Source organism: Elgaria multicarinata, chromosome 5 (genome assembly GCF_023053635.1).
Source record: "Elgaria multicarinata webbii isolate HBS135686 ecotype San Diego chromosome 5, rElgMul1.1.pri, whole genome shotgun sequence".
NCBI classification, from domain to species: Eukaryota; Metazoa; Chordata; class Lepidosauria; order Squamata; family Anguidae; genus Elgaria; species Elgaria multicarinata.
Window position 1 is genome coordinate 113719937 of NC_086175.1, and position 23875 is coordinate 113743811.

Sequence of the window (23875 nt, forward strand, 5' to 3'; positions counted from 1 at the left end):
GGTGCCCTCCAGATGTGTTGGGCTACAACTCCATGCTGGCTGAGGATTGTGGGAGTTGTAGTCCAAAACACCTGGGGGGCACCAGCTTGGGTAAGGCTTCAGCTAGAAATCAATACGTTAATAATAAAGCAAAGACTGGAGTGTGAATTTCCTGGGGATATGAGAACAAGCATTTAGAACACGTTTGCCCCATGTTGACATTCATTCAGGCTATTCATTAAAGAAGCTAGTGTACAAACCTCTAGGAAAATCAACCTCAATATCAAGGTCTGGCTCATATGGAATATCGGGCAAGCTTGTCTGCGTTTCAGTTTCAGAGTTAGGCAATTCTGTCTCAGTTATTACACCTGTAATTAAAGAAAGGCAAGTTATATTTTGATTCCCCTTAGAATGTTTTATAGCCCTAAGTAAAGCTAGTTCAGAGCCAGAGAGAGGCACGAAATGGACAAACTTACCTGAACCTATCAAAAAGGCTTAATCAGATACAGTATATAACGCTAACTTACTATCTAGTACTAGAAAGTAGCTCCAAAGCATTCAGAAGCAGGAAAAGGTTGTACGCCCCACAATCAGAAAAAAAGTAAGCTAGCCTCACTCTTTCCTCCACAGTCCCCTATCCACTATCATCTTCCCAAGAAAGCCCTGAATATCAAAAGACTGCAGAAAGCATCATGGCTTGTGCCATGTGGACTCAAAACACTATATATATGCACTCTCCTTTGGTGCAGCATGTCCTCCTCTCCAGAAGGACACACATCCTTGTCAGGATACATACTACTCAAGCCCAAACCACTCCGTATAGCTGTACTGCGAATGGAAGATGATCAACCCCCATGATTCTTTGCACAATAGCATGTACACCACTCGCTACCAGGGCTTTCGCCCACTCGCTTCACCCCATATGTGATATGGCCTTGGGATGATCAGCCATTTCCCCCACAAACCAAAGGCTTGCAGGAGCAGAATTGCCTACACCATCCTAGCTGTTGCTTACCTCTCTGAGCTAGCAGTCGGCCCACTTCCGCAACAGTGAGGCTCGGTTGCAACCTAGGTCCAAGCTCATGATGCAACCTAGCCTTAGATACTGTGCTCTTCACTGTCAGTTTTCCATCAGATCTTGTGCTGCTGTAATGATCAAGAGAGGGAGCTCTTGCCACACTAGGTCAGAGTAGGAGGCTAACAGAGGAAAGGATTCTTCCTTCGCCCTCACCCACTTGTCATAACACGAATGGTTCCTCTACTAGCAGTAAATGAGGCGGGATCTCTGTCAAACTTTAAAAACGTTAAGGTTTCAAACAACCCCTTTTGTTCAGAATGTTCAACAGAGTTTCACCACACCTCAACTCAGGAATTGATCTGGATTATTCAGATTCATTAAAATGATCTTGGGGTTGGCCATAGCCGCCCCTGCAGTCATAGGCACCGCTGTGTCCTGGGCCTGTGATTCACTGGTACAAACATTACACTTCTCCCTGTAAGTGGATGCTCAAGGAAAGATCAGGACTGCTCACATGGACAAAAGGAACTGACCACCAAGATTTGCAAACTACACAAACCAAACAAACAAAATTTGCCATCAAGACATACTTTTGAGCTCTGCAGGTTCAACTTTTTCATCTTTTTCAGGCATCTCCTCTTTTACTACAGCCAATAAATCTCCAGCCACTTCAGGACTAGAAGGGGTTTTATTCTTTAGTTTTTCTATTGCTTCAAGTATCTTCTCACTGCTATCTAGTGTAGTAGGCAGAAAAACTGGAACTGGTACCTAGAATAGGAACAATTAAATCATTAACTTTGCTAATGACAAAGCACTATCAACACCAAGCAATGTATAAAGCAGAAACTGAGTACATTCTTTTCAAAGGAGAAATAATTAGTGGCTTAGAAATGTAGCATTCAACAGGGCCTAACTGAACACTGATGAAAAGCATATATTATTAAAAATGTTGGTACAGGTTGGGTGGGGAAATATCACATTGATATGCAATGGTGGGGGAGATGAAAAGATCCAGAATAATTTACTTATGCAAGACTGCATTTTTTAAAGTACCAAGCTTTAATTTTATGTTTCATTTCAGCTCATTGTATTCTCTGCAACTTCAGTTCCTCCTATAAAATTTGGTTATTTCTGGTTTCTGTATTTACAAGGATACCACAAGAATTAAATTTGGTAAGTGAATTGGTAGGGGACAGGAGGAAGGGAAGTGAAAATGGTTTGCATTAAGAAGTCAATTTTTGAAACAAATAGATTCCAGGTTTCTATTCTTTTCCTCCTCTGTTATATCTCACTTTACGGTACTTAATACACAAATCCTTATTTCTGAATGTTTCTGTAACTGAACAGGCTGGGTGCAAGACTGCGGTATGGCCTTGACTAGATTCTGTAGAAAGGCAGGATATAAATTACAATAAATAATTACATGTCATGCCTGTACAGATAAGCACCTTAAAGAGATTGAACTTTCAAAGCCTAGCAAATGAATCAGGGGCAGAGATCCTGGGCAATACTAGAGAAGACAACACAGTGCATTCAGATTAGAGGTTTCTGCCTCATGGTCGGTCTCCATCACTTATTGCAAAGTTATAACAGCACTTTTAAAGGTTGTCTTGCATTTATTTCTGTAGCTGTTAGCCAGGTTTGAATATTATAATCAACTCTTCTTAATAGAGGACTAAGAGGACCTCAGCTCAGCTTCAAGCAGCACAGTGTTTTGTGAGAGAACATGGCATTATCAACAAATGCTCAAGGCAGATAAAACGTAACAAATTCAAAGAAAAGAGTGGCATCTGACTTACTGGAACAGGAACCGTTGTAGGAACTGGAACATTTTGACTATACATGTGCATAGGAATGGGTACATACACGGGTACTGGAACAGGCACAGGGACATATTCTTTTTGCCAGTCATCATCTACAATAAAAGACAATATATTATCCATATGACAATATAATTATGTTATATACTAGCACTAAGGATGTGCCATAAAATGATCAAATCACAACTGTTATTTCTGACCAAAGGCCATACGAGAAACCTACTGCTTCTGTTCAACAGTTACCTGTCTGACAAGATTTCGTTTGCATGTGGGGTTTACAGTATGTAGCTTTTGTCATTGTCAGAGGTTTGCAAAGAACTGCTTTGTTCTTCATTTCTTTATTTGGTGTTGGGGAAGGAGGTGGTGCCGATCCCTGTAAATAAGTAAGGACATCACTCAATATTAGTACAACCAAAAAGTAAAAGGGACCCCAAACTATTTTATTCTGTTTTTATTTTATTTTATCTTATACACCACTCCAACATTTTGAATGGGGAGCAGTATATAAATACTGCAAATAAATAAATAAATAAATAAATATTAAGTAATAGTTCACTCAACTTACATTAAAGTTTCTTTAATGTAGGATGAGGCTGTCAATGGCTACTAGTCATGATGGCTATATGCTATCTCCCAACTTTAGAGGGAGTGTGACACTGAATACCAGTTGCTGGGGGGAAAGAGAAGGAGTGGGCCGTTGTCCTCATGTCCTGTGGCTGGGCTTCACAGAGGCACAGGTCAGCCACTATGAGAAACAGGACGCTGGACTAACAGGCCTTCCATTTGATTTGGCAAATTTCTTATATTGACCTGTTCTGCACAATACGTTGGCAAATCATGGGTTAATTAATCCATGATTTGTGGTGGAATGCAAGAGTATGTGAGTCGTATCCGGTTCCAATAAACAACCTATAGCTTGTTAGTGTGATGTCCAAACACAGACATTCTGAGTTGTTTATGGGTTAAACAACACAGACTTATACTGTAACCAAAGATTAATGCTGTGTGGATTCAGACATAATACCAGCAACTTAATTATTGAAAGTGGAAATGGTTTAATTAACCCTCAATTTGCCACTGTGATGTCTGAACGGGCTTGTTCTCTCTAAAATGACAGCTGATTGGAGAAGTAAATCAATGTTTTGCTGGCTCTCCTTAGAGGGCAATTCATGTGAAGAAATGTTCTTCATGAAGGAAAGCTGACAACTCCAGAGCTGTAGTGGGCCTTTAGTTCACGTGCTCCTCCCTCTCCCCTTCCTATAAGGCCAGGATGACTTTAGAAGCTTTTAATTCCACTTTTACTGAACCACCCATTTCGCCTCAACCTGGGATTGTGATTAACCCTAAGTAATTAGTTTAAACAAGCCAGCTTCATAAACCATGGTTTGTAGATGGTTTCTTTTGAAGATGACTATAGATAAACCATGATAAACAATTCAGATGAAATGGGTTAAGTAAGCAAAAGTAAACCCTTCCTGAGTCCTTCTCCCAGCCATTGTGGAGGAGAAAGCGCACATTTCTGCAGACTGTGTCATTCAAACAACCGGTTTATCATGACATGTGAATGCCACCATTGTGAAGTATTGTTTTCTTGTGAGATGAGAGCACAAGCAGTATGTGTCATTGGTTCAATATAATACTTAAGAAAAATGCAGCTCTAATAAGATCGACAGTTAATATAAATTCCCCTCCTTATTGTTTTACCATGATTTAATTAGAATGTAAGCCTAAGCGGCAGGGTCTTGCTATTTACTGTTTTACTCTGTACAGCACCATGTACATTGATGGTGCTATATAAATAATAATAATAATAATAATAATAATAATAACTTCCCATAATTAGAACAATAGTCAAACTGACAATATAAATGACAAATCACCACAAAACATTCTGAATAGGTGGTATTACTGTAGGGTATTCTGTATATAGGCAGGATATAAATTGAATTAATAAATAAATAATCTGAACATATTCACTTAATGTCATTCAATCATGTTTTAAAGTGTTTCTAATCATTTTTTTTTAAATTTACAAATTGTAATGATAGTAGGCCAGTGGTTTGAATGCTAGCTTGGAAGATGAGACAATATGGAACACAAACCTAAGCAAGTTTATTCAGTAAGTCCCATGGATTTCAATCACACTCCAAAATAAATATGCATAGGATTGCCAACATAATTTGCAACTTATGGGCAAACTTCCTGTCTAGTCGTGAATTATGCAGCAGTTTGGCCCACCTAAACCATTTCAGAAACAAGAACTAGTAGAAATCCTTCCCACATTAAGACTTCAAAATTAGAGACTTGCAGGAAGATTACCATGCCCTTAGAAAGCATACCACATTAAGACTCAATTCTCCAAAATAGGAATTTGACAAGATGAGGGATTTTATTGTGGACCCAAATACAATGAATACAGCTACATATTTTACACAAGTTATGATTTACTTACTGTGACTTTTGTTCGGGGAGTTTGACAACCCTGATCTATAAAAGCAAGAAGAAAAAGTTAATTTACTTCATTCTTGAAGTTGTAGAAGATAAAAACAGTATTTTTACCCTAGTATCACTGAATTATTCCTGGTTTTATATATCAACTTCTTAGTATTTCCAGGTTTATTTGACCATATAGAAATGTTACTAACCTAAGGAACTGATATTAAGGATCAACAATTTGTTCGGGAGACTCAACTTCCTCATAAGTATAGGGAAAGTTTTATGTCCAACTTCCAGTTTCTGCAAAGATTGTGCATATTTGGCAGCCAAGACATTGACCAAGCAAGCCACTCTGATTTCATGTTGAGGTCTAAGGTAATAAATCTCTGCTTATCCAGCTGCCAAACACTGATTTCTGGGTTATAATAAAGACTGTTCTAATTCCTTTTCTTAGAAGAACTTTTTGTAGAAACTGGAAGCTTACAGGGCATGGCATTCCTCAGAAAATTAAAAAAAGGTGAGGTGTTATGCAGTTAGTTAGGGGAAGTACCATACCATAATTTAAGTTTTCTGGTCCTTTCTGTGTTGCCATATTGGGTTCGTTTTGTTGACAGTAGAAACGCAGAAGACAGTGCTCATCACAGAAATGTTTCATCTCTCCTCTCCACTGTACTTTCTCTTTAAGAGTTCCTTGAGTTTTGCAACAGTCACATCTTGCAGCCTTAAAAACAATTTCAATGTTGTTAACTAGATTTACTAGAACCAAAGGAAAAAGAACTTCGGTATGATGTCAGAAAGCAGTCTGACACCAAAGCGGGGACGGTGAGTGTGTTGGGTGAATGCACAGATGACCGCTCAAAGAAGCACAGAAGGCAAAGTGAATGTCTGTCCATGCAAGGAAATTTTCCACCACACTTGACACACTTTTGGAACAGGCCATACACTCCTCGCGTTACTGCAATCAAAAAAAGATTGCAAACAAATAAGAAGAAAACAATAAAAGCGATAAAAACAGGAAAAGTGACAGAGAAAGAGGTATCAGAAAGAGAGTGAGAGAAAACACCTCAGCATATAATTATTTTCTAAAGTCACTAACGGACCGAGTTTCCAGCAAGAGTCACACAATGGCAGTTGAAGAATAAGTGAGGGAATATGTGATAACCCCTGGAATATGTGCATTAGGACAGTGGGGGAGAGGTTCCCGCCTATTTTTTCCTCAGCTGTAGGAAGTTCCCAAAGAGAGGGTTCTGTGCAGGTAGAAATACACGTAATTCCTTCCAAACTGAAGAAGAAATAAACATAATCCCTTCCAAACTGTTTTTAACCATAGGATAACCTACAATACTTATCTTTTAAGATTTTCTTCTAATCCAGTAAAACAAAATTGATTCGAACATACAAAGAGAGGAGAAAGGAAAGCAGGTATTTGCCAAGAACAAAAATCCCTGCTAAATTACTCGAAACAATAGTCAAAATATATTAAACAACATCCCCCTAAACTTTACAGGCCTATTCTAACCTTGAGGAGTGTTGTGGTCAGAAGCATAAATTATAAATGCCTGATTCAAATCTTATCTCAGATGACCCCTGGGCATAACTCTTGACATGTATCTTTAATAAAACTTAATGATTAAAATATGCACAGCATTTTGAGCACTTCATATTTATAGTGTGCATATATATTGTATTAATGAACTACAGCTGGGTCACCAACCTGTTGGATAGTGTACTTAACCAGCATTATTTCTTTTCAAAGTTTTGAATACTTATGGAATGTTGTGTTACCTTATAGTACCAGTCTTGAAATTTTCTACAACACTCTTCACTGCAGAAATCTCTTATTACTCCATCAAGTTCTTTCGTTGCTCCCTTTTTACACAGCTGAGAGCAATAATTGCAAGTAACACATCGTAATCCTAACCGTCTTGCAAAGTCTTGTTTATAAAGCAGCTTACAACCTGGGAAAAAAGAAAATGGCATAGAGAATGGTTGAAACCTATACAGTATTGAAAAGCTATTGGTTTGTTTTAACACGGAATATTACATATCTCCACAAGTTACTCTTGGAGTATGATCTTTTTTAAAAAAAGAAATTTAGCCATGTCCCCTGGCTGACAATTATCAATCTTTCGTTCAGTACAAACTCCTGCAATCAGAAGTAACAACTATTGTTTACACGCTCATTTATATCCAATAAAAAGTAAATGGTTATATATTCTTTCAAGGTTACATCTTTGCTTTAATTTTTACCACAGGAAACAATATTGTCTGATTTATCATTTCATATACTAGAAGTTCAACTGTTTCTATTTGAGGATGGAGTACATCAACCTTTTTGTAGTGCAGTGCTCCATCTAGTGGAGATACAGTGACCCATGAACTGGAATTGTGTCCTGGATTATTGTTTAATTTTTCATAGTTAATATATGGCAGTCTTGAAATTTTCAACACTCTTCACTGCAGAAATCTTTTATTACTCCATCAAGTTCTTTTGTTGCTCCTTTTTACACAGCTGAGAGCTAATATATGGCAATCCAATAGCACATATACATCACAGCTTTCTGACTGTTTTATCACTTTATATTCCATCCTGGCATAGTTATAGCAATACAAAGAAAAGTAGTTTTCTTATTTTTAAAAGGATCCCCAATTCTTTCCTGTCTTCTTGATTTAGCTACTACCTGCTAACAGAGAAAAGTCAGCTTTTTGCTACTTCTGCTGTTCTTCCTAACAGATAAAGCCCAGCTATTTCGCACAGTGCGTCAAAAGATGCATAACTAGAATAATTTTCAATCTCTGCTTTTTTTAGTTTCCCAGTGGATGGATACCTGGATACCACCTCCAAAGACCATAAATTCTTTGGCGAGTGAGTAAATCTGAATTGTAAAACCAACTTTAAAAGAACGAGATGCAAGATCTTTTATCCCAAGATCCAAAGGGCAACATTCTAAGTTTCCCTCTGAGCATTCAAATATTTCCTGTTCTAAATCCCCTCCCCTCCCCTCCCCCCGTTGTTGCACATGATAGGAAAGACAAATCTGCTTTGTTCACTATATGCTGCCTCAGTAAACAAAATTCTTATATTGACCTGCTTTGCACAATACAACGGCAAGTTATGGGTCAATTAACCCACGATTTGCAGGAAAGGAATGAATGAATTCTGAAATCAAAGGCTCAGGTTTCTGCCAGATAAGCTATCTTCTATTTGTTACAGCTGTAATTGTGTTGACATGCATTGATAACATCTGCTAGCCTAAGAAAGCAATTATATTTATTGGACTTACAAAATCTAGATAATGAAAAATGAATGATAGATTGAGAAGTGACACATTGGATATTGAGATCATTTTGTCATAGGTGCGCATCAGAATATCAGCCGACAAAAAACGTGCAAACTCAAATAAGCAGCAGGCTACACCTTAAAGACCACACTAACTTCAGGCACTTCCAGAACTGGTTCATAACTTCCTGTTTTGTACAGTTGAATGACTTCTATATTACTACATCTGTATAAGGCAGTATTGGTAACTATATATACACCACAGAGATACAAACACACCTTCACTACAGAATGGTCTCTTGATACCAGAAAATTTCACTGTTTCGTGCAGAGTCTTCTCCTCTTGACAGTATTCACAGTATGTTACTATACAATGTAGCTTCTTATAGTCATCAGAACAAATTCTACTGCAGAACTGATATACTTTGTTCTAATGAAAAAAATGAAATATCACAGAAGATAAATGGACGAGTAACAATAAATGTATTAGAGGCAGCATACAAGGAAATGACAAAATGTTACTTTAACTTAAGAACTTTTATACAAAGAAAATTACATACACTATTTACTTTCAGAGAAGAGATTAACAGGTAGAAGAACTTTAAATGGAGATTCTGCTTGTTTATTAGGTCTTTAAAATGTAAAATCAGACAACAACATCTACAGTATATAAGGCTTGAATATTTCCGCTAATCAAAAGAATGAGAAATGTGGGTTTTATTTCTTTTAATTATAAATACACAAATGGATCACATACACAATACAAAACATATACCGTTACAAGAATTAAACATATCATAATATTGTAAAATAAACTGCATTCTAAGTATATGCAATTCAATATTGAATAACCAACACAGTGTAGAACCAATGTTCTATATTTGTCCCTATTATTTATATCCCTACACTGCTGGTTATTTTGAGAATACAGCTATAATCCTATACCTGTAAGCTCCATTGAACACAATGGGACTTACTTCTGAGTAGACATGCATAGGGCATGTTTATTTTGGATTTTGGCTGGAAAAGATAGGCAGTTTTCAGTTTATATGGGTCTTAAAAGTTGAAATGGCAGAAAAATGCAACAGTGTCATCAAAATGTATTCCTTTTCATTTGTCTCTAAGAGCCACCTCTTGGATTTGAAAGCTCACGTAATTTAATGAAAACATTAAAAAATGATATTGGTTTGGATCCCTTGGATCCAAAAATAGGTATCATTTCATCTCCTTGTGATTTAGACATCTAATATATAGAGAAGGGGCAATAATTTCATTTTCAGAAAAAAACCTAATGACCTTTCAGTAGTCAATATTTGTCCCTTATTAAAAAAAAATATTTTAAATGATTAATAATGATTAGCCATTTGTATATGACACATTTAAAACTGATAAAAGAATAAGTTTAAAGAATAAGAGCTGTAGGGTGCAATCCTGTGCATGTTTAGAAAAAAGATCCCAGACTTTCAGCATGCTCCAGCCACCCTGCCATGGGCATACTGGGAGCTGTAGGGCTTTTTCTGCCTGAACATACATAGCATTGCACCCTTAGTATCTTTCACTGTAACATTTAACCAGTGACAGTATAAAAATATTGCTCAGCATGTCAGCATCATTTTATATTTAAGACATGTAGCACACATTCCATTTTGGTATAATTTACTTACTTCCCATTCCAGTACTTCAGGCTTTGAGCAGAAAGTATTTTTGCAATAATTGCATTTCAGCTGAATATCACTTGGAGCCACAAACTGGCCATTGGTTGAAGACTGTACACTAAGAGTCTGAAAAATATGTTTAAAATATACAGATCACTCTAGGAAGAATATAAGATACAATAATGGAATGTATTACTTTATCTGTTTAGAAGTGTTAGTGGGAATATGAATTATGATGATGTAGGTTTTCTTTATACATTTTTTCTGCTAAATTTCAAATGCTCTATATAGAATCATTCAGCAAATTGCTAATGCTTACTTTTACTATTAATACAATGTCATCAATGTACATGGCAAGTTAGAGCTACATAAGCAAGTAAACTGGTCCCTGCCCAAAAAAAGCCTTCCATCACTCCTGCCCTTCAGGGAGTACAGACTGAGGGCAGGAGTGATGGAAGAGTCAAGGATAAATATGAACATGAGCAAGAATAGTTGCAAGTAACATTGGCTTCATTCCAGCTGGGAGAAAGGGGAAGCCAAAGATTTCATGGAAGAAGGGAGAGATGGTTGGCATCCCATGGGTATTTTGCAAAGGAGTTCAAGCCAGGTTCAAGGGGAAGCAAGGGACAATGGGAGAACTTCAGGCAACAGGTGTGAGGTAGAGCTGGAAGAGCAAAAATCTTTGGTATGGACATGTTAGGAGATAAGCACAGACAGATGAGGGGGAGGAAAGCCCAGGGAGAAGTGTGAAGGACAAAGAGAGTGCAAATCTTCATGACCTAGTCTCCTATTACAATTTACCCCATTCTCCTCTTTAAACAGTACTCAATCTAAGGCACCTCTTTGCAGCATTACCAGATAAACAGTGAACTAAACATTCCCACCCACCCATATCTAATAGGTTTACATCTGGGGTAATCACGATAGTCAAAGCAGCAGTTTTATGAAAAGCAGCTGAGGGGAAGTGTTACTAAGGTCTGTTCATATACTCAATGTCCTGATGATTTGGGCTCTGCCATTTGTGTCTAGACATACAGATCTATCACTGCTTAATGCTAATAATCAATAATCAACAATTGATGCTTAGCACAAAAGTCTGCCAGAGAAGGCTACCCTAAGCTCTTGAGCCCACACCCATAAGAGCAAATTAAGGCTGAATTGAAAGGGGGAGGGAAAGAATAAAGTTGAATGAGCTATATTATCCAAGAGAAGTACCCAACAAATTGTCTGTTTTCTTTTGACCCCGTTCACTTGTCATAGCAACAACCCACTATTCACTGCTGTGATATGCGAGCTGCACCTTCGACTCATCCTCTAGTTCCAAGACCTTATTAGTTCACATTTAGTGCAAATTTAAAAAATTCTAAAAGGTAGAAGAATGGAAAATGCAAGTATCTGTGGAGCTTGAATCTTTGCAGGCCATGGGGAAGGGAAAATTACTTTTTAAGCCTTAGAATTTCTGAAGTTTATCAACTTATCCACACAACATCTAGTTTTAGAATCTGAAGGACCGAGAACGAAACTACATCTAGCCTTAATCTACATAGGCTAATCTGGCTTTTTTTAATTGAGGGAACATAGCATACACAGACTGATTTAGAAAGATGTCTCCAGCACACAAGTCTTGTTCTACTCTAGGGCACAATCCAAATGGATTGATGCCCACTAGATGCAACCTTCCAGGGTGGGAGGAATGGCAGAGGTGTTTTTGCTTCCTGTTCCTCCTTTTTAGCATTTTATGCTAAACTGAGTTCATCCAGCTTGCTCACCTTCTTGGGGATCAGGACAAGAATGGAAAAGCTTGTGGATCCAACCTTCCTTCAAGATCCACACCATTTTCTCTCTCTACCCACCAGCACACCCATCTTTCCTCCCTCCCTGTTCCCTTCTGTGGTTGTGACTACAGAAGAAGCCGTCATGGAGATTTCCACAATGGCCGGGTGTGTGTGTGTGTGTGTGTGTGTGTGTGTGTGTGTGTGAGAGAGAGAGAGAGAGAGAGAGAGAGAGAGAGAGAGAGAGAGAGAGAGAGAATTTCCCCCTCAGAGGGGAAAACCTCTGGCTCCTCAGATGCTGACATAGGAATGCTCCCTAAGTCTAGTTTCACTTTCATTCATGTGATCCTGATACATCTTTCAAGCCTATGGGTATTGGGCCAATATCATGGTGCTCAAATCTTCAGCACTATTTCTGTGATGTGATGTTTGCCAACTAAGAAAATATATCTTACCTGTACATTTTCACTCCAGTGAAAATAAGGGCAGTCTAGATTCAAAGATTGCCTTCCTTTCCACCGGATAAGAATATTATCAGCCATACACATCAGATAAGAGTTGTCCATCCCTCTTTGCATATATAACAAAGTTACCCCACAAAAAGAACAGTTTGTATTCACTGATTTGACTGACGGTGCACAAACACAGTAGTCCAGCTCCTTCCCATGTCCCTCCCAAAGCCAACAATTCTAAGGGAGAAAGAGGTTGAGCAAAACGGCCCACATGTACAGTTATAACAGAAGAAATCAATACATCTTAAGCCTCTAGAAGTAGACTGAAATGTAGGCTAGGAACATGAAAATAAAAATAAGCAGAGAAGCCAAAAAGTGTTCCTAGTAGATAATGTAAAAAAGAATAAAGAAAACGAAAAAACTGTTTTAAGGACTTTTTGCAGAGTTTTTACAGAAACGGTACATCTGGTTTGGATGAAAAAGAAAGCAGCCAGTGTTATAGGTATAAAAAGAGATGCGGGTCGAACATATTCTAGCTATTTCAAAACAAAAGATAGAGAGAGAAATATAAAGCTATAAGTGTGCAAACATAAGCTCAGTCCAAGATGACCAGAAGAGCAAGAGTGTCCTTGATATAAAATATTGCCAAATTATATTCCATTTAATGGAACTTATCTTCATAGAATCATAGAATAGTAGAGTTGGAAGGGGCATAAATTTTCCAGGGATACATGACCAATTTAAAACTGATTGTTAACAAGTCAAAATCTGGATGCAAATTCAAGAGGATTTCTTGTGTCCAAGAAATGCTTACATGGTTTATAAATAATTTGGACACAGTTAAAAATGCAACATAGTTATGAGGTCTGCAAGCAATGGGTACAATCTAGGCAAAATTAAGCGATTTTAAAACCCACTTAGTCTTCTACTAAAAGTGCCTGAATATCTCCCAAGCTCAATAAGACTTTGGCTGGATCATGCCTACTACAAATCACAATGTCTTCTTACAGTGGCATCTTAGGACTTCTCATTTACACAAAGCAAGTTGGCAAAATGTTAGGAAAGCAACACAAGCTAAAGGCCCATTTAGCATCAAGTCTCATAACAAATCTAGACAGAAGCATAGTCATATTCTATACATTCAGACACAGATGAAACCTGGTTATATGACACATAATTTGAAGGTAAATCCCTGGAAGATGTAGGCAAAAGAATACTTGGTACTTTAAGTAAAACCAATGTAAAAGCCAAGCACAAGCAGTGGACTACTTGGGAGACATAGTCTACCAAGCAACATGAAACATCCATCCCTATTTAAAAGACACATTTCTCTTAAAATTGGCTAGGGTTAATGTTCTTCACAACTCTGCCACATAAAAGTAATGCAGTGAAAAACATGGCAGCCTAGTTAAATATACATACACTCAAGCTTCAAGTGCTGGCCATATGGAATGAACACCAGGCAACCTGTGCACTATAAATCAATCTACTATTCTGTACAATGCAAATTTATTCTCTAAAAATATAGGATTACATCAATTGTGATGGGGTTTTGGTTGCTAAGTTAGACATTTGGCCTTTCTTGCAGCCAAAAGGAGTCCAGAAGGGATAAAGAAGAGATTAGAAACTGCCTCCCACCAACTTTTATTCATGGCAAAATATGAGCAGGTAGGAAGCACACTTCTATCACAGTAATGTCTGAACTAGGAAATCCTGTGGTTAATATTCAGGTTCAAAGGAGATCTTGTGTTCAGGTAACTATGGTATCTCCCAGACCAGGTGCCAAGGGTGGGGAAAGAGATACAAGTAGCTTGTTCCAGGGCAGGGGAATGGGGAGCAAAATCCAAACGCCCCTAGAAGGAAGCTCTCAATGAGAAAGCCCTTGAATTTTGAAAATTACTCTCTTACACTGAGAAAAGCCAAGGTTGGATGAAGCACATTGTAAGGCTCATTTCTTTACACATATATTTATAAAGACTAGCTTTTAACAATAAGTAGTAACACAATTATTTAATATGAACGTATTAGGAGTACCTAAGACATGCACAGAAAAATACATATCCAGGGAGGAAGAGATTTAACACAACAGCTAACCTGAAATTTAGCTACACAACTGGAACTGCAAAAGTTGTACAGTATTCCATCAGGCATTGTGGCTTGATACTGAGGTAAAGAGTTTCGCTTACAAAAGTGGCAAACAATTCCCATACCTAAAAGAAAAATGTAGTTTACAAAGAAAATAAATGCAAATGTACATGATTATGAATGACAAGTTGGCATTTCTCAAAGTTGAATCAATGGCAGCATTTGGGCAACCACAAGCTGATTCATGACGATTTCTGAGTTGTTTAACCCAGGAATTATCATGGCTGAGAGGTAGCATGAGCTGCTGTCTCCCAAGGCATTCTTGGGTTGTTGAGTAAAAGTGGAAGTGATAAGCGCAGAGGAAGTAGTGCGCTTGGTCCCTTCCCCGCGGCCCCAACAACCCATTGGTTATTACATGCAAACCAGGCCCTTATCTGAACTTAACAAGCCAAGATATTAACACAGTTTTTGCCTGTGCACACAGCCCCTTATCTCCTCAAGCAATCAAAGCAAGAAGTCTCTAACTAACCAAAGGAAACTATGGTTAACCAGCTTTGGAACAAGCCAGAATATTAAACCAATTTCAAAGTGTGGTTTAATATCCTGGCTTGTTGCCTTAGTTTTATGGTTCGGACAATGTAGCGTTAAATTAGATACTTCCTGATTTGATTACTCTCCCTGTGAAGAGGTGAGTGAAGGGGTTGCATGAGCAGGTAAAAGGCAATTCTCTGAACTGGGCCAACGTGAACGCTATATTTAAATACCTAGGTTGTGTTTTTTAAAAACTTAACATTAGAAACTTTTTGCTAAGTTATGCCTCTCTAAATTGAAATACATTATTTTTGTGGGGTTTTCAAAATTTATGTTGATAAATTTTGATATATGGCTGTCCAAACAAATTCAGCCAATGTTCTACTATCTTAATCTATTTACAAGTTCCTATCCTAAGCAAAACATGTTATGTCTGTATGCGAAAAGGGTAATGATATCAATCAAGTATATGTTAACAGAATTTACCGTGCATTCAATCTGGTCAAGGCAGACAAGCACTGTTGCTAGCAATGCTTCTTCTGTGATCTTTGCTCTACCAATATTCTTTTGCCACCATAAAATGTAAGCCTCATAATGCTAGAATGAATTCAAGGTAAATGTGGATGCTATCATTACATGTCCAACTAAAAACAAGTTGCAGCTGACCAAAGAATGAGCTGAAATATTAAAAGTCTGAAGGCACAAAGTGGGGGTGTTTGCTATCCTGGGGCCAGATTCCACCCAGGACCAATCCATTGGGCTGGATGATGTTAGGAGATATGGCTTCATTCCCAAAGCCCTATCCTTTCCCTGATGTAATCTGGCCCTCCATCCCCCCATTTCACTTTTTCCCATGCAGAGAACTCTGTGCCTCTCACTGTGTTGAGAAAGTAAAATGGGAGGGGAGATGACATCCAAAATGGGGACAGAGCCTGTAAAGCATTATAGCTTTAATACATAATAGATAAACATAACTAAGATTTTCAAATGTCCTATATGTAATTTGGGCATAAACTAACTTCAGAGTTTTATTTCAGAGGGAAATCAGATAGAAGCAATAAGTGAAAAAAAGACTCCCTTACAGTGGAAAAGTATTTTATGATTATTGTTGGAAACACACCACCCTTTTCACTTACTTTGTGATTTTGCATATTTTGATTTATGTGTGTTCATGCATGCGGTTGAGCAGTATGGCTCCATATATCCATTAGGTCCTATGCACTGTGTCATGTCAAAAAACCTGCACTGAGCTCTGCAACCAGTACAAGCTGTTAATTTGCCATATTTCTAAAAAGCAAATAAAAAACAAAAGCAAAAATTACATTAGTTATAACTGATTCAAACTGATGTATTACAACAGGCATGCAGGAATTTTCTACTATCCTCTCCAAAGTTCAGATATTGTCACAGTTGTGCAAAGTCGTCACACACACTAGAGCTCCATGTACACATATTGTAAAGCATGTAGACTACACATATGGTGGAGTGAGATAGCACCTGCCCACCCTGTCCATGCCTATCTCACCACATGCTCACGCATTTGACGTAATTTTTAAATGGTATCTACTGTTCAGTGCCCATCCATGCTATTTTTATTCATAAATTTTCAAGGGCAAGGATTATATGGATTGGACCCTCCTATGTAGACTCCATTTAAATGCAAGAGACAAGACACTTGAGCCTTTGACTGGCTGGATGTGGGATTCCACACTTTGAAGTCTGTGTGAGATCAGGCTCATCCTTTGTGGTCATTTTAAGGGAAATATTACTCAAATTTCAGTTTAATGAATAACTTTGTGAACCACAATAAAAATTAGTTCTTAGCAGGTGAGATTCAGAAGACTGAACCCTGAAAGGAACATTCTTTCCTAAACATTAACAAAAACGGTTTTGCTAGCATAGGTTTGAATCCAATGTGTAGCATTCAATCCCATTCATTTCAATGGGTCCACTCTAATTAGGACTAACATTGGAACCTAGGTAAGATCAAGATGTAGGGACAAATATGTAATGATGTAATGATCATTTTTTCTTGTTTCTGTTAATCATGTAAAAGTATAGGGTGTTGCACATTCAAATACAATTATATGGCTAATAAGCTTCTCAAAGAGACAAAATTACTCATTATATTCTGTGTTTAATCACATGATACATTCAAGGTGGCTTGAAAGTCAGCTGTATTTAAGAAGTTCCATAAAGAGGTTTCTTGAGCAAGTTGAGAAGAGAGAAGTAACTCACGCCAGAGAATCTTGAAAATTAATGTATGGCTTTGAATATATAGCCTGAGCAAAGGTCACTTCAAACAACTTTCTTTGACGTGAAGTCACCATACAAGGATGTGATAGTCTGATCTTGATAGTATGTCCCTAAGCAGTAAGCAATATTTACTTCGTTGTAGTAAAACATTTATGGCTAAGATTTCCACGTAAAATGATCATGAAATGTCATTTAGGCTAACGGAATGACAGACTTTGATTCTGCCCCATGTCTAGAGATGTGAATGAAGGCTTATGAGGGGGGAACAGAATTTTTGAGGGGGAAATTGTTTTTTGAATTTTTCCAAAAATCCCTGGAGGGTAAAAAATGGTTCCCCCCTCATGTTCCTGGTCTTCCCTGTTTTCTTATGTCCCCACCCCCACCCCAGGCCTAAATCTCTCTAATCATGTCTCAGTAAAAACAGATGAACATCTAACCACAAAGATCTGTGGGTGATACTCAGATGATTTCAATAATAATAATAATAATAATAATAATAATAATAATAATAATAATAATAATTTATTTCTTATCCGCCTCTCCAATTTGATCAAGGCGGGGAACAACAGCAAGCATTTCAAGGAAGGAAAGCATTCAGAACAAAAAACCTCAATGAATATTCCACAATGACATGCTTTTCAATAAAAATCCATGAAATGCATCATGAACTTCCACTAGCAACTTTCAACCAGTAACAACCAAATTCTTACACAAAGGTTACTGCACAACTTTCACCATCCCACAGGCAACCATTCTGCCCTCGCAATGCACCATGGAATCATATACTCTGAAGAAAAGACTAGCTGTGATCACATGGAACATTAAACCATGGATGAGCCTCTGCGAGCCTTGGGCTTGTGTGCTCCCTCCCCTCGCCCGCCCCCCATAAAATGGCTGCAAGGAGACTGGAAGCTTCTGCTTCAGTTTGTTAAACTGTTGTTAATCTTAACTACTGCTAGTGGAAACAACCTAGGTTCATAAACTATGGTTTGTTTTCCCCACCCACAGTTCAGACTAACTACAGTAGTTGAAGTTGTGAAGTCACAACAAGCTTCTATTAATCTAAAACTTAAGTGAAAATGTCTGAACTCTTCACAGCTGTACGCATTTTAATCAGGAAGTTGTGGTAACACAGCCATTAAGTGAACAAAGAGATGAATACTTCTTATGATCAGAAATGTGTAGTAAGTGCAAAGTGGAAACTGAACTCTAGAGCAAATTCTAGTGTCTTTGAAAATCACAGAATCATAGAGTTGGAAGGAACATTTAAGTTCACCTAGTCCAAGCCCTGTCAATACAAGAAATCCACTGCTAGAGTATCCCTGAGAAGTGATACTTTTCTTAAGACCTCTAATAACGTACAAAGTTCTACTGTAGAACAGTTTGTACTGTTGGGAACTTCTCCTAACGTTTAGTAAACACCCCTTGCCTTGTAATTTGAACCCATCGTCCTACCCTCTGGAGAAACAGAAAAAAATGCTGCATCATCCCGTCCAATATTTCATGCAAGACAAACACCAACTTGTGTGCTAAACATGCATTGTCAGTTTTATATTTCCCATTGGATCAAGTGCCCATTGAAAAAGGAGTTTACAAGAAAACATTACAAATATAAGGAGAGCCCTGTTGATTCAGACCAATAGTCCATCTTGTCTAGCTTCCTGCTTCTCAGAGTGGCAAAGCAGATGTTTCTGAGAAGCCCACAAACAGGACATGAAGCCCACAAACAGGACATCCCTCTTTTGTTGTTTCTCCTCAGCAAAGAGTATTCAGCAACACACTAACTCTGAACCTAAAGGCTGCATAATGCTATCTTGACTAGTGGCAAATTACACAGCTCACGACTATAATACTGACAGGGTGCCACTCCTGGCATAAACCTACCCATACTCTTATAATCTAAGGTTCTCCTCCAAGTGCCTCCTCTGACAAAGGCTCACAAAAGTTGGCAACAAGGGAGAGGGTCTTCTTGGTGGTGCCCCCACCCCAAATTATGGAATGATGTTCCCAGCAAGGCCTGCCTGGAGCCAACATTGCTATCTTTTCGGTGTCAGGTTAAGGCCTTCCTTTACTTCCAGGCAGCATATTATAAGGGTTTCCATTCCGGTCTTGGGTTTATTGTTGTTGTTAATATAGTTTAGATGTATGTTTGTGTTTATATGTAAGCGTTTTTATATTATGTACAATATTGTATTTTAAAGTTTTTAATCTACCGAGAGAGCTTTGGCCGTACGAAATGTAAAAAATGAAATAAAGTGTTTACATCTTAAAATATTTGAAATTGTAATTTAGACTTGTTGAAAAAACTGGTTATGCACAACAATAAACATTAATTCATGAACAGTATGAAATATTTGTTTTTTGTTTTCCTGCATTTCCCATGTTTTAATTTAAATAACCTTGCCCAGGCATGTTTTACACTTTTATGGTTCTCTTTCCATGCTCCATGGCATGTAGGAAAGCCTTTTCATTGCCCCTACATACAAAGTGAAATCCAATTACATGATGGGGAGGTGGCACATACATGGGAGAGATACCACCACTAATAATTTGAGCTTTTTAGCTGTTCCTCACATAGAATGAAATTGGGTTTGTTGTACTTTCACCAGCAGAGACATCTGGTTTGTTGCCCTCTACAGACTATAACCTTGAGAAATAATATTATTTGTTTCAACAGCATTACTCAGCACTATTACTGAGACTCACGTGGCCATCACATCTTGTGCCAGCAAATTCCATATTTGCTGGCACCAAATTACATGTTGTGTGTAGCATTTCCTTTTCCCAGCCCTAAATTTTCCAACATTCAGTTTTCCACTGAATCAGAAATGGAGGAAAATGCTTGCTATCCCTTCTCCATACCATGCATAATTTTATAAACTTGATCATATCTCCTTATTCACCTTTTTTCCTAAACTACAAAGCCCCAAACACCATATTGCTCTCAAATTGTTTTGGATGCTCTTTTCAACCAATACAATATTCTTTTTGAGAAGCAACAAAAAGAACTGTGCATGTTATTCCAACTGTGCATGCACAATATATTTCTTTTTATTAGGACATTATGGATACTGGCAGCTTAATTTTTGACCCCTTTGCTAATAATCTTCACCATGGAATTCACCTTTTCATTGCTGCCATATATTGGGGCAACATTTTCAATGAGCTTTCCATAACCCCAAGATCTCTTTTGTAGTTAATTCTGCTGCAAATGATCAAATAGCAGAGGTGGTATTATTATTATTATTATTATTATTATTATTATTATTATTATTATTATTATTATATTTATATACCACCCCTTAACCGTAGCAATACACTTTTAGTTTCTCTAAAAGAATGGCTACCCAATGTTCAAAGTTTCAGTTATATTCCAATATAAGCGAACTGCATTCTATGTAATAGAAAAATGCTCACTTATCGACCAGTTAACAGAAATGCTTTATTTCCATATCCTATCTATTATTACAGGTGAAACACACAGGACCATGTGGGAAACTTCTGCATATGCACCAGAGATTTCCAAAACTTGCACTCACCCTGGCAACATGCAAAAAGACGCTTCTACAGAACTGGACAGAAATAATTGTGTACAATCACATCTAAATCATAATTGGAATGTCTGCTCAACACTTGCAAAGAGCACCTATATCTTACTTTAAGATTAGTTTGTCACATTGGCATAGTTTGTGATTAATAAGGAATTTGGCTCAAAACAGCCATTATGTCATATCTACATGGAAGATGTTCATGGAAGATATATTGAGGGGAGACATGATAGCACTCTTCAAATACTTAAAAGGTTGTTACACAGAGAAGGGCCAGGATCTCTTCTCGATCCTCCCAGAGTGCAGGACACGGAATAACGGGCTCAAGTTAAAGGAAGCCAGATTCCAGCTGGACATCAGGAAAAACTTCCTGACTGTTAGAGTTGTATGACAATGGAATCAGTTACCTAGGGAGATTGTGGGCTCTCCCACACTAGAGGCATTCAAGAGGCAGCTGGAGAACCATCTGTCAGGGATGCTTTAGGGTGGATTCCTGCATTGAGCAGGGAGTTGGACTCGATGGCCTTGTAGGCCCCTTCCAACTCTGCTATTCTATGATTCTATGTAGTCTAGCAAGGCCATCTATTGATAGCCCTGATATATGTAAATAGATTGAGAACATCTACCTAAAAAGTCTGGAGGAAAACTATTAATTTATAATAGTTATAAATTAATTCAAATTAATTTGAATTAAAACAAGGCATGGGATTTATCTGTATTTTTTAGATTTGTATAGAAACACATCTTTGAAGCACACCAATATCCCTCTGCTGAAGAAAATTCAACTCTCAAATTGAGTTTTGAAATAAAAATAGTGATCAGCTTGGCTATGAAAGCCAGCCTTCCATATATTGTATCACATATGTTGGGTATCTTGACTTCTTCTCTAGTGCCTAAGTCAAATGTATTGGGGGAAAAACAGTTCAGCACTGGAAAAACTCTTGCCTAAAACCTTGGAGAATTGCTACCAATCAGTCTCAACAATACTGGGCTAGATAGACCAATGGTCTGATTTAAAATAGTAAGGCAACTTCCTAGGTTTCTAATTTTTCAACTCAATGGAACAGGCAAATACTACTGATAGTTGAAGTATAGTAATAGAATAGTAGCCCTATAAAAGATCCCATTTTCAATTAAGCAAAGAGCTTTCTTGGCTGACTACATTAAATTTTTCACGACTAATTTTGTTCAGAAGCAGTATGCCACTGAATTCTAGGTATTGGGGAGTGTCACCAGAAGGGGGCTGTTGCTTTCATGTCCTGATTGTGGGCTTCCTGGAAGCTTCTGGTTGGCCACTGTAAGAATTAGGATGGACTACTGGTCTGATCCAACAGTGCCCTTATGTTTATAATGTTTCCTTCCTCTCTTTCCACCTTCCTCAAGGTATCTCATTTTAATCTTTCTGTGGTTCCTTCAAATAATACATACTTTGCCAGATCAAAGTAGAGTTAAAGTATATGTCTTGCTATAAAAATCAAACTATAATAGTTATATTAGAGTTTCTGTCCTGTTTTTTTTTTTAAAAAAAAAACAATACGTTTGACCTAGGTACTGGAAAAGAAGACAAGTTACCCAACATGTAATGCAACATATAGAAGTCTAACTTTTACAGCCAAGTTGAGCACTATTTTTAATTTCAAAATTCAATTTGAGAGTTGAATTTTCTTCAGCAGAGGGATATCTGTCAAGGATTTAAAATGAATAGCTTTAATTGAATTTGAACTGCTAGGAAAGCTATTAAGAAACTGTTAACTCACCTTTCTCAAAACAACACTTTTTTTTGTAAAAAGCCAAGTGAAGAGCAATTAAAATGTTTAATAATATGTAACTAACAATCTGAAAATGTAACTATTTTTTTAAAAATTGTGATTATATTAAAGTGAAGACCCACATGACAAAAATAGGTTTACAATAAATTCTGGGTAAGTTATGAAACTAGTAGTACACTGAGTTAAAGGCCCATTACTTGGGTCAAAAAGTTGTATGAGGGATGAAGAGTTGTGGGATTTGATAGCCAGGTCCACAGTTTATCTGAAGATTGCTGAAATGTAAAATTTATTTCATTATCAAACCTTTTTCTTAATTATTTTTTTTAAAAAAAATGTATAAAGCAGGGGTGCGCAGAAGGTATATCTCCAGATGTTTTTGACTTCAACTCCCAGAAGTCCCTGTCAGCATAGCTAATGGTCAAGAATACTGAGAGTTGAAGTCCAAAACAATTTGGAGATCTACTGCCCACCCCTGGTAGAAGGCATACACATCAAAAAGCTGTAAAAACTGATCTCTATAAAACAATATATAGACTTAGGTATAATTAGTAAGTGTTGAGCAAAGAGTCATTTTCTCAAAGATGAAATTCAGAATTAATTTTATCTAGCTTGAAAGATGTATGTTTAAGCCTTTTTATAGATATTAATGTTTAGGAACATTTTTTTTAAAGAAGTTAAGCCCAAACTTATTGAGCCCAAAGTTATGGGTCAGTAAGTAACATCGGCTATGAGGTTATCTCTATAGAAAAAGGTATATGATAATTATATCATATTATAATTATATCATATTATATAAATATGATATAATTTTGTTAGAGGTAGCTTACCATCAGCAGCTTACCAGGCTTGAGTACCTGTCAGCTGAATAGCCTATTCCAAAACTTGGTATTTAAATGAAAGCTCTCCTGTTAGACAAGTAGGGCCTTAGTTAGACCTACGGTTTATCCCAGGATCGTCCCGGGGTCATCCCTGTTCATGTAAATGACACACAGGGGATCACTGGAGCAGGCAGGGAAGACCCCGGGATGATCCTGGGATAAACCTTAGGCCTAGCTAAGGCGTAGGACTAGAAGTCTTTGATAACAAAAACGTTTAGGAAAGATTATTTCCTAGTAAACTATTATGATCTAGGCAATTTTAACAATGCTCTCCTTTACATTTTTTTTTTTAAAAAAAAACTAAGGCGGGGTTGTACAATGCCTGCTTCTTTTAAGGTCTTAATTGCAGCCCCTTGGGTGCCCCTCAGCTGCACACCCGCCCCGCCGCCACCCTGG

At 37.5% G+C, this 23875-nt stretch overlaps 1 protein-coding gene across 5 annotated transcripts in view; it reads right to left on the reverse strand.

Moving 5' to 3' along the window:
- Positions 1–23875, reverse strand: part of ZMYM2 (zinc finger MYM-type containing 2) — a 75009-nt gene that overhangs the window by 9684 nt on the left and 41450 nt on the right. For all 5 annotated transcript variants that reach the window (XM_063127047.1, XM_063127050.1, XM_063127049.1 and 2 more), the window contains 11 exons: positions 16165–16315; positions 14507–14622; positions 10198–10314; positions 8813–8963; positions 7039–7211; positions 5809–5974; positions 5270–5304; positions 3061–3190; positions 2797–2912; positions 1588–1765; positions 240–347 (listed from right to left, as the gene is read on the reverse strand). In XM_063127047.1, the coding sequence (XP_062983117.1) occupies positions 240–347; positions 1588–1765; positions 2797–2912; positions 3061–3190; positions 5270–5304; positions 5809–5974; positions 7039–7211; positions 8813–8963; positions 10198–10314; positions 14507–14622; positions 16165–16315 (1441 nt within the window). The remainder of the gene's footprint in view (positions 1–239; positions 348–1587; positions 1766–2796; positions 2913–3060; positions 3191–5269; positions 5305–5808; positions 5975–7038; positions 7212–8812; positions 8964–10197; positions 10315–14506; positions 14623–16164; positions 16316–23875) is intronic.